This window comes from Hyperoodon ampullatus, assembly GCF_949752795.1.
Source record: "Hyperoodon ampullatus genome assembly, chromosome: X".
Classification (NCBI taxonomy): Eukaryota; Metazoa; Chordata; class Mammalia; order Artiodactyla; family Ziphiidae; genus Hyperoodon; species Hyperoodon ampullatus.
Window position 1 is genome coordinate 63,441,878 of NC_136913.1, and position 13,215 is coordinate 63,455,092.

General features: G+C 49.7%; 1 protein-coding gene across 1 annotated transcript in view; it reads left to right on the forward strand.

The window, feature by feature from the left end:
* Window positions 1–3,162: 3,162 nt before the first annotated feature.
* The window catches only part of SLC16A2 (solute carrier family 16 member 2), a gene marked incomplete at its 3' end in the record, with an annotated part of 115,481 nt that continues 105,428 nt past the window's right edge, over window positions 3,163–13,215 (forward strand). Inside the window, exon 1 of the mRNA XM_079727153.1 lies at window positions 3,163–3,798. Coding sequence (XP_079583279.1) covers window positions 3,363–3,798 — 436 coding nt within the window. The 5' untranslated portion in view covers window positions 3,163–3,362. The remainder of the gene's footprint in view (window positions 3,799–13,215) is intronic.

A 13,215-nucleotide genomic window follows, 5' to 3' on the forward strand; every position in this document is an offset into this window, starting at 1 on the left:
ATTGCCGATCCTCACTAACACTACGACCATCCTTTCCTTCACTTGAGCAAGAGATGTCAGCATCATCTTTGCTTCTTCTTTTTCTCTCACTACCCAGATCTGTTCTGTCAGCTCTATCATAACAATGGTTCATAGAGCCGACCCTTTTTCTTCATCCCCAGTCAGTGCCCTATTCCAGATCATGAAATTTTTTTTTACCCGGTTCATTGTTTGGTTTCTTTACCTCTTATCTTTCCAAGCCACAGTATACTGTCGCCACAGTTTTTTTTTTTTTTTTTCTAAAGTGCAGATCTGATATTAGTTAGCTACTCGAAAATATTCAGTGGCTCTCTTGTATTTCCAAAATAAAGCCTATACTTCTCAGTATGCTATTTAATAACTGTGAAGTGGGTATTAACTCCATCTTGCAGATAAAGAAACTGAACCTCAGAAAGGGTAAACAACTTTCTTAGGATCACCCAGGTATGCAATGGTAGAACCATGATTAGAATCCAGGTCTCTTGATGCCAGTGCTCTAGCCATTATAAAATGCCTTTTAAAAAGGGAATAAATGGTAGGTGCTGCATGTGTTTCTAGAATGGCGGGATGGTAATTATGTAATCTTGCTTCCTGGATGGAGCATATAATTTGAAGCTCACACAAATGAGCAAAGATTCCTGTTCTGCCTCTTGATGGCTTTGTAGACTTAAACAACTGAGTTAACCTTTCAGAGCCTCTGTTTCCTCACTTACAAGACAGGGACAAATCATCCCAATCTTATAGGATTGTTATGAAGATTATATGAGATCATGTTTGTAAAAGGCTAGCATAGTGCTAGGCTCACAAGAGTTTCTCAGTGAGTGTCACCACCCCCCACTCCAGTGCTCTAAAAAAGACATTCAAACTAGAACAGAATTTAGGCAGTAGGAGTCCGAGATGACCTGCAAGACTTCAGGGTCTATTCCTTGTTCTGGGGTTGGAAATAACCCTTTTCAGGGTCTTAATCAGGTTCCCTGAAAATGGAAGCAAAGGCTAGTGCTCCCCTAGGGCAACAGTTGGTCCTGTGAAACTGCTGACTAAAAAGCAAATCTTAAGCCCCAGTGCCCATACTGTCCATGATTTGTCGCTCCTCATGACTGAAGCATCGTGGATTTTTATTAAAATGCAAACGTTTCCTGGGAGAGGCAGCATACATATTAACTTTTTGGCCTGATTAGCTTTCACTTACCTCTTTCTATGAGTAGAGTCCTTCCATGCCTCTTTGTTTTGTCCTTCTTAGGTAGGGACACCCAACCTCCACCCCCAGCCTGTTAAAATCCTTCTCAAGATTCAAGGCCCATCTAGGCCACTATGTGCTCCGGAAGCCTACTGTGATAACTCAGCCACATCCTGCCTTTCCTTCCTCTGTCCCTCTTCCGGGGAGCACCAAGCCCCAGCCGCCTGTGGTGAAGCTCAGGGAGCACGAGGCTTTGCCTTGAATTCCACCTTGTACTTGACTTTTCCCAGGACCTTCGGCTAATAAACGCCTTGATTTCGTTGAGCCTCTGCCTTCCTGCTTGGAAAAAGCAGGTGATAAAAATACTCACCTCCGGGCAATAAGGGAATGCTCTATTCCTCTAGCAATGCCTGCTTTGCTGACTGGCATGGCCCCCGTGATTTGTGAATTATGGCCGATTCCTTTCACGGCATGGCAAGCTACTTGGGACACCTCTACCCTCCCGCTCAGCTCAGCCCGCGTTCAGGTTCTTAATGACTGTGTTCCTGGGCATCTGTCACAGCCCTGAGCTGCATTTTCACCTGCCATGCAGTCTTTTCACCCAGCAAGAAGGTTAATGAGATGCTGGGTAGAAAGGGCTTGGCGCTTGCCCTCCCGCTGGTGGGGAGCGAAGTAGCCTGGTAACCACACCACGAACTCATGATTAGTGCATTAGACGCGCGGGCCCTTAGGGGAGGCAGAGCTTCCCGGGATCGCTGGGGCCGGCCCCGAGGGCTGAGGCTGGAAACAGCCGTGCACTGCGGCAGGGAGCCCAGCCGCCCGCAGGGCAGATCACCCCTCCCGCCTCCCGGGAGCCGCGCACTCCGTAGGGAGCAAACTCTCCCTTACCCTCGCGGGGCTAGGGCCTTAGTCTGGGACATTCACCGGGATTCTGGTGTCTCTATGCCCGAGGTGGGCGGAAGGGCGCGGTGGGTGCTGGGAAGACATCCCTCGGCTAGCGCCTCGGCCGAGTTCCCGAGCGCCCGAAAAGCCGCGGCGGAGGCCCGGGGGACCAGCCCAGCTGGGATGTTGGGGGCTGAGCGGCCCTTGCCCGAACTGGCGGCTCGACATGGCCCTGACTCCCAGTTCCCCAATGCGGGACAGAGAGCCGGGAGGAGCCTGAGCTGAGCTCTGGCTCCCGCCCCGCCCGGGCCCGGCTCCCTCCGGTGCCACTGCACCTCCCTCCCTACCTGGCCCGGCCCCCGGCCCAGACCCGGCCCTCTACGGCTCCTCTGGGCTCCAGGTTGGCGCAAACAAAGCCCTGATTGACTGCCCGGAGAGGCGGGCCTCGCTGCCGGGCCGCCTCCTCCCATCCGTGCCCCGCCAGGGATTTGCCGGGAAGGGCGGGGGTGGAGGGGGAGAGACGGGGATGGGGGGGGGGTGTTGCGCAGGACTGTGGGGGGCTGAGCCCCCGGGCTCGAGAAGACTGTGCCCACCCTCTGTCCAAGCTTGGGTGTCCCTTCCAAGTCCCCCTCAAACCCAAGGCGGGGCATAGGCACTACTGAGGGCGGGGTGGGGTCTCTCAAGGGCCACCTCTCGTCCTGGGGTCCCTGGGGCCACCCCAGTTCCAGGCTACTTGTGAGAAAGGAGAGAGTGGGAGCAAAGAACAGGCGGGGTCTTCCCTGCGGGTTCTGGGTTGATCAGTGCTCGTTTGGAGCCTGCAGGGAGGAGGGGGCAGAGGAACAGGATAGTTTATGCTCTCGTTTTTCCATTTTAACTATCCCTCTACTGGGCTTCTGGACAAGGAGAACAGGATTCAGTAGTTTGGAAAGGGAGTTGAGGGAGACAGCTGCGGATTGAGTAGGTAGGCGAGTATGAGGAGGAGGAGGAAGGGCTGGGGAGAAGAGAGAGGCTGTAGCGGCTGTCTGTTGAGGGAGGAAGAGGTTGGGGGGAAGGGAGAGGAGGAGGAGGGGGAGGAGAGAGATGACATGGGGAGAGGAGGAGGGGGGATGGGGGAGGAGGAGGAGAGGGCTCGAGGGACCGTCTGTCTCGGGACAGGCTGGCCAGCTGGGGCGCGGAGCCGGGAGGAGGAGGCAGCAGTAGCAGCGCTTGGAGCAGCAGCAGCAGAAACAAGTACCAGCCACACAGCGGCTCCTCCGGCCCGAGCAGCCACAGTCCCCCGGCCGCGATGGCGCTGCAAAGCCCGGCGAGCGAGGAAGCTAAGGGGCCCTGGCGGGAGGCAGACCAGGAACAGCAGGAGCGGGTGGGTAGCCCCGAGCCAGAGCCGGAGCCGGAGCCGGAGCCCGAGCCCGTGCCAGTACCCCCACCCGAGCCCCAGCCAGAGCCCCAGCCGGAGCCCCAGCCCTTACCGGACCCTGCACCACTGCCGGAGCTGGAGTTTGAGCCTGAGCCGGTGCACGAACCCGAGCCCACGCCCACCGTGGAGACCCGCGGCACCGCGCGCGGCTTCCAGCCCCCCGAAGGTGGCTTCGGCTGGATGGTGGTCTTCGCTGCCACCTGGTGCAACGGCTCCATCTTTGGCATCCAGAACTCCTTCGGGATTCTCTACTCCATGTTGCTGCAGGAGGAAAGAGAGAAAAATCGCCAAGTGGAGTTCCAAGCAGGTGAGCAGCTCCGCGCGCCCCACCTGGCATTCTAGGCAAGGGTGTCCGCTCCGGCTGCCGCCGATCCTATACCTCCTGGTCCGAGGCACCCCTCTAGCGCGCCGCTTGGACTCCTCCCCCTTGCCCCTTGCCCGTGGCGCTGCTAGAGCGCCGGTTGCCGGGCTCTGGGCAGCCTCGGCTGTGGAGACTAGGCGCAAGAAGTCCCGGGGGTGGGACCTGGGACCTTCATTGATCATACGCAAAGAATGAACTTTTTTGCTCTGAGACATATCCAGACGCACCTTTCGGGTTTGTTTAAAGTACTCTGAGCGTGTGTACTGGGGGAAAATATTTTCAGAATGTTGTTGTGGATTTTTTGTTTTTTTGGGGGGCGGGTGTGGAGTGCGTAGACATGGAGAGAGGAGAGAGTTTGGAGGTTGGGAGGACTTTGAGAGAAACACTGTACCGCAGATCTCCACAGCGGCCCCTGTTCCTGTACGGGGAGCGGAGGTGTTTTCTGTCAAAAACACTTTAGGAATCCTGGTGGCTGAGCGAAGACTCTAACACATGGCAGGCGTGTGTATCTGCAGGAGAGAGAGGAAGGGAGGGAAGGAGTGCGAGTTGGGGGGTGTGCGCACGTCTATTTGCCCGAGGTGGTTACGGCCCAACCGGGCCCGGCCGTCCTCTGCCACTCTGAGGGAGCGAGCGGATCTCTGTGCCCTCTGAGCTGAACCCCAAAGCAGGCAGGGAGGCAGTCTCCGCGGTCCTGCCAGAGAGGCGTGAGGCGGCTGGCAGACTGGGCCCTGAGGCTCACTTCGCACCGCCCCCAATCTCAGCCTTGCCCTGCCTGGCGCCCCGCGCCTCTCCGCTATCCGCTGGGTGACTCGTTAGTCTTTAGCCGGAATGCCGGCCTCCACCCCTCCTGCCTTCGTGTGGTGCTGACTTGGTCTTCTTCCCTAAGACAAGCAGGGCTGGGGGCATAGCTCTCGCTCTTCAGGCCCGCGGCCACAGGACCACAGGCTTGTGTGCTCCTCCCGTTGAGCCTGACTGTGGACTCGGAGAAGTCAAAGTAGCCATCCCGCTTTCTCAGCAAGCCGCCGGCGAAGCCCCTCAGCCGTTCTCATGAGGAGTCTCGGGAGCGAGCCGGGGGGCTTGGGATGCCGTCTTCCTCAAGGCTCACTCCCTCTTGTGGTTCCTCAGGACAGCTCCACTGGAGACCCGCCGCAAGTTTGCAGCTTAGAATACGTGGCTTTTTAAAACGCAGCTCAGAATAAGTGTTGCCCTGGAACTGAAGGGTTCCCTCCTCTCGCCACCCCCAAACACGTACTCCTGCTGCTCTTTGAGGGAGCCTGGGGATCATTTAGTGAATAGAAACCTTGAATTCTGGGGGCATCCACCTGTGGATTCCCTGGGCCCTTGGAGAGCCTCTCCTACGGCTCTCAACCAAGGACTCTTTCTTTTCTTTTTTTTTTTTTTCTTTTTTTCTTTTTTTTAGTTTGCTAGGCTGCCCTTTAAGAGGTTTTGGGACTCTTGGTGCCTCTGACCTTGTGATCCATTGGCGTTCTAGTGTGCGGGCCCCACTTGAAAGTTCAATTGTGCGGCAATGGCTGTCCAAGGCAATCTCAGGACTGCCCAGGCTGCGTTGACGCCTGAGTGGAGGGGGTCCCTGACTGTATGGAACAACATTTGGGCGGAAGGTCACTGTCACACTCACCCCTGGGACTACATTTTCCCTGCTTTGATGCAGTTCAGGGGCTCTTGGGAAGGAAGCCAGTGTAGGGCCTCTGGCTGTTGCCTAGGTTACCTTGGAGGGCACCTGCTGAGCATTGCCCTGTGGTTAAAGGCAGGCTGTTGGCCTTCGGGGTTAGTGGCAAAGTCTGGGTAAAACTTCATGGGAGGTAATGGGGGATGGGCTGAAGCTAGGCCCTGGCATTCATGTGATGTGAGCAGGCCTAGAGCTGGGGCCTTAGGAGTGTGTAATAAAACTTGGAAAAACCACTATTTTACCAGGAAGAGGTTCACTGCTGGGGAACGAACTTCAAAGTAGGTGATCATAGGGGACTCAGGGGGAGGGCTGGCTGAGACTTTCCGGTCAAGACATCACAGTGCAGCTGGGAAGGGGGGGTAGCAGTGAGCTGTGCAGAGGTGTGGCTGGTGTGTGTTCTGACACAGACTAGGTCCATTGAGGGGCTGGGGTTACCAGTTTAAATTATGGTGAGTATAGGTCAGGGAAGAACAGAGAGGAATTTGGTATGTCCCCAGGGTCACAGACTACTTTGGCTTGGGTCCTTGCTGTATGTGTCTCGAATTCATGAAAGTTATCTGATACTAGAGGCTCTGGGAAACACCTCAATTTTTATTTTAAAAAAGTCAGGAACACCCCACTACACTCCTGAGTTCCTAGAAAATCTCATCCTCACCACTACCTTTCTTGAGCCCCTCAGCTTTCCCAAGCAACCATTCAGGTCCTGAGATTCCAAGTGTGCCTCTGTCTCCACACACTTTCTTCAGTTTACTCAAAATTTCTCAGCTACCTATGCCACAACACTGGTGTCTCAAAGCGATAGAATAAGCCCGTAGAAGCTTGCTAAGATGTTTTTCAGCCAGTGTTTGCCCAATAGCCATTCTGAGGAACACAGAATATACACTCCCACAGTCAAGGATGTTGGTGCATTGTCCATTTCTATTAATGTCTGACATGACTTACATCTCTAGAAATCTATGAATTTAATATTTCAAGGCACCCCACAATCCAAATTCTCTTTGGCTAGGCCTAATATCTTCACAGTCCTAAAGCTGTGCTGATTGGCTTAATGGGTCTAAGGCTCTGCAGATGACTGGGACTATTGTGAGGGTGCCCCAGAGAAAGGTTGTTTTGATGTCTGGGGGCTAACTCCACATCAGAGGGGTCTCTGGTCATGTGAAAAAGCCATGAAGAGTAGAAGGGAAGTGGAATGCAGGCCATTCTAGAGCATGCAATGTCCAGTCTTTGTGAACTCTGTGGTGCATACAATTCTATGGTGGCAGTGTATCTTGTCCTTTCTCTTCACCCATTTTGAAAAGGAAACCAACTTTCCCTGGGCCTTAGGCCTGGGATGACTGGCAGACAAAAGGTTCTTGAGATGGAGGCAAGTGACCAAGGTCCGATTTAGGGGAAAAATGGAAAAAAGTCAAGAGAGAAATGAGCCTATATTTTTGTAGAGCTTGTGGGAAATTTGGGAGTTCCCCCAACCCAGACCAAGCAGCAGACAGGACATGGGCAACCCAACAATTTGGTGAAAAGTATATCATGGCTTCCTGGCATGAGAGGGGAGCATTTTGGAGGAAAGAGAGAGCAAGGTAGCATTGATTGCAGGCCTCAGATCATTACTGGAACCCTAAATGAGTTGGAGCTGGGGCAAGGTTAGGGTTGGGGGTCCAGAAGACAAAGCAGAACAAGTCAGAGTTTTTAACATTGTCTCCAAGCTTAGGTCTTTTTGAACATGCTCCAGAGTAAACCCAGTACCCTGCACTTTCCACCTTGACTGCCAGTCTAGCACTGAGCCATAAAATATGATGGGAGGCATCTTTTCCTGGGCAGTTTATAAGCATGACCCTTGTAGGCTCCCAGGTGAGGAGGGTGGGGCTATGTCTCTCACCACCTGGGGAAAGGGGTAATAATGGTCAGGAAGGTTAATTATTGGGCACAAGATAGTTCAGGCTCATGGGCCACTCTGATGGAGACAGAATTTTCTAGGCATGGGATAAATGATACAATCTACCTTTGGGCAAATAGTCCCAAAGATAGATGGGGCCAGGGACAGTTTAAGCTATCTTTCTCTTCCCCATTTTAAGGGCTTTCATTGCTTAGTTCAGTGTCTCACTGGACTGACCACTAAATTGCTGACTTTGAGAGCCAGGTATCTTTTGAGCAAATCTGCCAATGTCTTGACTTTGGCTAAAGGCTTTTGTCCAGAGAAGGTTGGCTCAGAGCCTGCTATGGCGCTTTGGGTCACAGGGCCATTGGCCAGGCATCTTTGAAGTCACTCCTCTGACTCCTCTCCAACCAAGCTGGGTCCCAAACTGAGACCTTGACTCATACCAGAGGGGGTGAGGAGGAGAGGTTAGGGTACTTGGAAGCCAACCAGGGGGATGCTTGTTTGAGCTGGAGTAGCCAATTGAAGTTGGATCCCTGGCTCACTGTCCAGTAGCCTCGAGTGCTCATTCTAAGTCTAAATCTGGATCCCAATGGGCTGGTGATCTCAGTAATACCAACTAGGCAGTGACTAGGAGCTAGACAACTTGTGCCCCTGACTTACTCTGTGACTATGAGCAGGCACTTTACCTCTCTGTACCTCAGTTTATCTATCTGTAAAGTGAAAGGGTTTGACTAGATAAACTTAGCTCTGCTGTTCTATCCTTCTAAAATTATGTGATATTTTATTCTTTACTATTCACTTGGCATACATTTTGACTCATTCAGACAAATGGAAACATGTTAATCTGCCTGAATAAGGGTGTGGATGGGTTGGGAGGAGATTGGGAAAGCAATGAAAAACCATGTAGACATCATTTCTCCATGTGTATTAAAAGACTATGGGGCTAACTCATATGTACTGATGTGGTTGAAAAGACCCACTTTTTTTTAACCCAGTATGTAAAGGCAACTTCAGATCCACAGTGCTTCTTCCAGAATGTCCTGCTTAGCATAGAATTGGGCCTCCAAGAGAATTCCCTCAACTTGGCCTGCTGCTGGCTAGCAGAGTAGTTCTGTATGCTGCTGTTTCCCAGCATTTGAGCCTGTTTCTAAAAAGCATTAAACTGCAAGCATTCCCTTAAGCCTCAGTTTGGACCCCTCTCCTGAAACTTAATTTTCCACAGCTCATTCTCATTTCTCAGAAAAGCTGTGACAAAGTGAGAGAGTGGCATGGACATATATACACTACCAAACGTAAAATAGATAGCTAGTGGGAAGCAGCCGCATAGCACAGGGAGATCAGCTCGGTGCATTGTGACCACCTAGAGGGGTGGGATAGGGAGGATGGGAGGGAGGGAGACACAAGAGGGAAGAGATATGGGAACATATGTATATGTATAACTGATTCACTTTGTTATAAAGCAGAAACTAACACACCACTGTAAAGCAATTATACTCCAATAAAGATGTAAAAAAAAAAAAAGAAATGCATTGTTAGTATGATCTTGGTTTGCTGTTACTTCAGGATAGAAGAGTAAACCAATATTCCTAAGTGCAATACGGTGTTTTCCTTCAGGGGGCTTCAGACAGGGCATCTTTATAGCTGGCTAAGGCCTGCTGCCTTGTAGTGGGTATGAGAGGGCTGCTGCTTGCCATCCTAGAGAAGGCCATATTGAGTATTCACAATTTCTAGGCAACTTCAGCTTCACTCAGGGCTTAGCTGAGAGTGTGGCTACTGAAGTAGCAGGCACAGAGCTCTCTCTCCTTTTCCCTGAATTTATACTTGCTTTGGAAATATTTCCTGCAGTGCCATGAAGAGTAAACAAACAGATGGAGTATCAACATTTACAGAAATATATAAAGGATGTCATCTGGACCTTTTGAGCAGACCAGTTTCCCAGGAGGGTATGCTGCCTTTCCCATCAACATCTTTTTGTTTTATTGCATTTTGAAAAGAAAGAATCATTTATTCTTTTCAGATTGTGTGAAAGATGGAGTGGGATTTCCTGTTTTGAAAGGAATTATTTCACCTGGGATTGAATGAGTAAACCTTAGAGAAAAAGCTTTATTCATAAACACACACACACACACACACACACACACACACACATACACACTCTACACCTCAAGCCATGGATTATGAGTATTCTATCTGAAAAAAGTCTTTTCTCATCTGTTTACAGAATTAGGTTTAATGTAACAGAAGCTTCTGTAGGGGTTGCGGGGGACTAGTGCAAAGGGCCCAGATTGGGAAACTTGCTAGGTAAGAGTGATGGAGAGAATATGGCCAGCCTGGATTGTACCTCTTGGCACGGACTCTTTGCAACTCCCCAACAGTGGGGCTTGGAAACATTTATTGTAAGTTTCTTTCTGCTTCCATCCTCTCCTTATCCTGCATCCCTCTTGGTATTCAAAGGTTATTGGGAAGAGGGTTTAGAATACTCCAGCCCTCTCCCGTTTTAAGGGTGACAGAGGACTAAGCCTAGGGATGTCTAATAATTTGCCTTGAAGTCAAGGTACTATGATTAGTGTGAAATCACTTGGCGCTTATTTTGTGGGTAGGGAATGTGGCCTGCTTAAGTGGCTTGAGGAAGTACATGTTCTTCACGCTGGAAGTCTTGTCTTTCTCTGTTCTCTTGTTTGCTTGTTTCTGGGGTTGGTAGAAGAAGGGCTAAAACTGGCTGTCCCAACCACACATTTTCTTGGCTCCTCCTTTTTTTTTTTTTTTTTTTTTTTTTGCGGTACGCGGGCTTCTCACCACCGTGGCCTCTCCCGTTGCGGAGCACAGGCTCTGGACGCACAGGCTCAGCGGCCATGGCTCACGGGCCCAGCCGCTCCACGGCATGTGGGATCTTCCCGGACCGGGGCACGAACCCGCGTCCCCTGCGTTGGCAGGCGGACTCTCAGCCACTGCGCCACCAGGGAAGCCCTACTCCTCCTATTTTCACAGTGCATTTGTAATACCTCTGCTCATACGCCATCCCTTTGCTCCCAGTATTGTTCTCTCTTCTTTCCCTCACTCAATTAGAGGAACAACTGGGGTTTGGATGTTGTACAGGCCTCACTCCAGACTGGATCTCAGGCCCATTCCCACACATCCTGTGGAAGTATCTTTTCCCTTTTCCCCTTTCTCTTCTCTTATTCTCCACTTTCTTGGGGAAGGGTGACTTCCTGTGAAGCACTCAAGAGTGTAGAAGCTATCACCTCTGGATTTTTGCAGTAAGATAGCTGCTATGAAACACTTTTCATCATTTCCACACCTCCTTTTTTCACAGCCCCAGGACCCCAGTCAAAGATATAGCATTGTAGCAGGTCTTACTCAATAGTATTCAACAAATGTCCTGGTCAGTTGCACCATTCCTCTTTAAATCCTCACTATTGTTGTCCCTCAATTCCTCAGACAACTGAACTTCCAGAGACTTCAGATTGGTTTTCAGTAGCTTCAGGGGTTCTCGATAGAATAGAACTCTTCATTCTAGTTTGAGCCCCTATCATCTCTTTTCTTGCCAAAAAATACTGCAGAATCGATTGTAGAGGAGTTGAAGGGGGGAGGAGACAGACACCCATGTCCTAACTAGAGTCAAAAGTGAGGATGGAGAGGGAGGAAGTGAAACTCCCAGGTTAGTTGCTTCCATGCAGCTGAAGGGAAAAAAGGAAAGGAAAGGTCACTAAACTAGCAGTCCCCACACAGTCTCCTTGTCTAAGTTATCCTGTGGATCTGTCCACCCACCTTCTAACCCAGGCTGGAAGGGTATGTGCATGCACCCATGTGTCCAGACCTGTGTGTACGTGTGTATAGCTGGGTGTGTGATGTCTGTCTGGGCCAATTAGCACAGTTGCTTAGAACATAGTGCCGATGAGACTCAGGTCACAAGTTCAGTCACTTGTTTGGGTAACTGAGCTTCTCACAAAGAAAAGAACTCTTCTGTTCATCACCCATGCCCCTCATGTGGGGTTGCCACTGATCCCAAGAGGACTGGGTAGAAGTATGGAGATGACTCCCTATAAGCTTTCCCTATTATGGAGGAAAAGACACGAAGCATACAACCTAGTGATAGCTGCTCTTCCACAGTGTTATTTCTTTGACATTTAGCTTCTTACTTCCATCAAGCACCCTAATAGTAGTAATAATAATAGTAATAATAACAATAGAAATTGCTAACATTTATTTAGCATTTAGCAATTAATTCTGTGCTAGGCATTATGTTAAGCACTTTACATGTACCAACCCATTTAAATTCTGAACAACTCTATGAGGTAGGTACTATTATTTCCTCCATTTCACAGATAAAGAGAAAGATGCACAGAAGTTAAGCAGCTTGCTTAGCTCATATAGCAAATAATAGCAGAGCCAAGATTTGAACCCAGAGTATGAGACCAGAACTCCTGCCTTTAGATATCACCTAATACATACTAAAGATGGGAGGAGCACAGCTACCAAGGAAGACTGCTGCAGAGTATTCAATTCCTGTAGCCTCAGGGCATCCTTATGACTAAGGGATAAAAAGAGATGACCAAGAAAGGGTTTAGTAAACAAAAGTCTCACAGTCTTGTGATACATGACATACTCTTCTAACCACCCATCTTACTCTACCCAGAGTCATGGTCCTTGGGTCCAAAACAGGGCCAGAGAAACTGTCTCTTTTTAGTTGGTTAGCCTGAATAAGTCACATAACCTTTCAAGGCTTCAGTGTTCTCATCTTCATAGTGAGATTGACAGCATTTACTTTTATAGGACTATGAAGGGTCACATGAGATTCTGTATGTGAAAGACATTTGTAAATTGTGAAGGGGTTGGTATTATTATTATCACCATCACCGTCATCATCATCCAGTAACCTTTTCCAGCTCCTAGAAAGTGAGTTGCTATACCTTTCTCTAAATATTTCTGGAAGAGGAATCAACCCCTCCTCTCCACCTTCCACCTCCCCACGCCATCTCTTCCCCATCTCTCCTCTGTATTCTTCTGCAGTTTTACCCGGGTATCCTGTAGCTAAGGACTGGCCATGTTTTCTTTGTTCCTCAATTCTCTAGGAGCCCAGGGAGAGGAGGGGTCAGATCCCAGGTCATATACATTCAAGGAAACAAGGCATGTTGAAATATTTACAGCTCTTGGCAGGAGCTCACAAACCTCCTTTGAGTCAAGGACTGAGTTTTTAAATAGGAATTGCTGCGCATTGGGGGCAGATGGTGGGTGGAGTTAGGGTGTCACTTCCTCCCGAGGGTCTCTCACAGAGCCTCTGTTCTCCTGCAGGTAGTGAGAAGAAGGAAAGGGATATTTAGGGTCAGAAGGTCTGGGCCAGGGGACATTAAGCAAAGAAGGGGCCTTGCTCCTTTGTATTCAGTTTCGGAGTGGGCCAATTTCCTTATGTTCTAAACAGGATAGCCCCAGAGAACAGAGGCCACAGAAAGCCAGAGATCTGGAGGAGGACTGCAACAGCAGGTTTTTAAAAAATTTTTATTGGAGTATAGTTGCTTTAAAACTGTTAGTTTCTGCTGTACAGCAAAGTGAATCAGCTATAAGTATACATACATCCTCTCTTTTTTGGATTTCCTTCCCATTTAGGTCAGCAGAGAGCACTAGGTAGAGTTCCCTGTACTATACACTAGGTTATCATTTGTTATCTATTTTATACATAGTATCAATAGTATATAAGTGTCAATCGCAATCTCCCAATTCACCCCCCCACTTTGTATCTATTTCTGCTTTGTAAATAAGATTGTCTATACCAATTTTTTCAGATTCCACATATATGCATTAA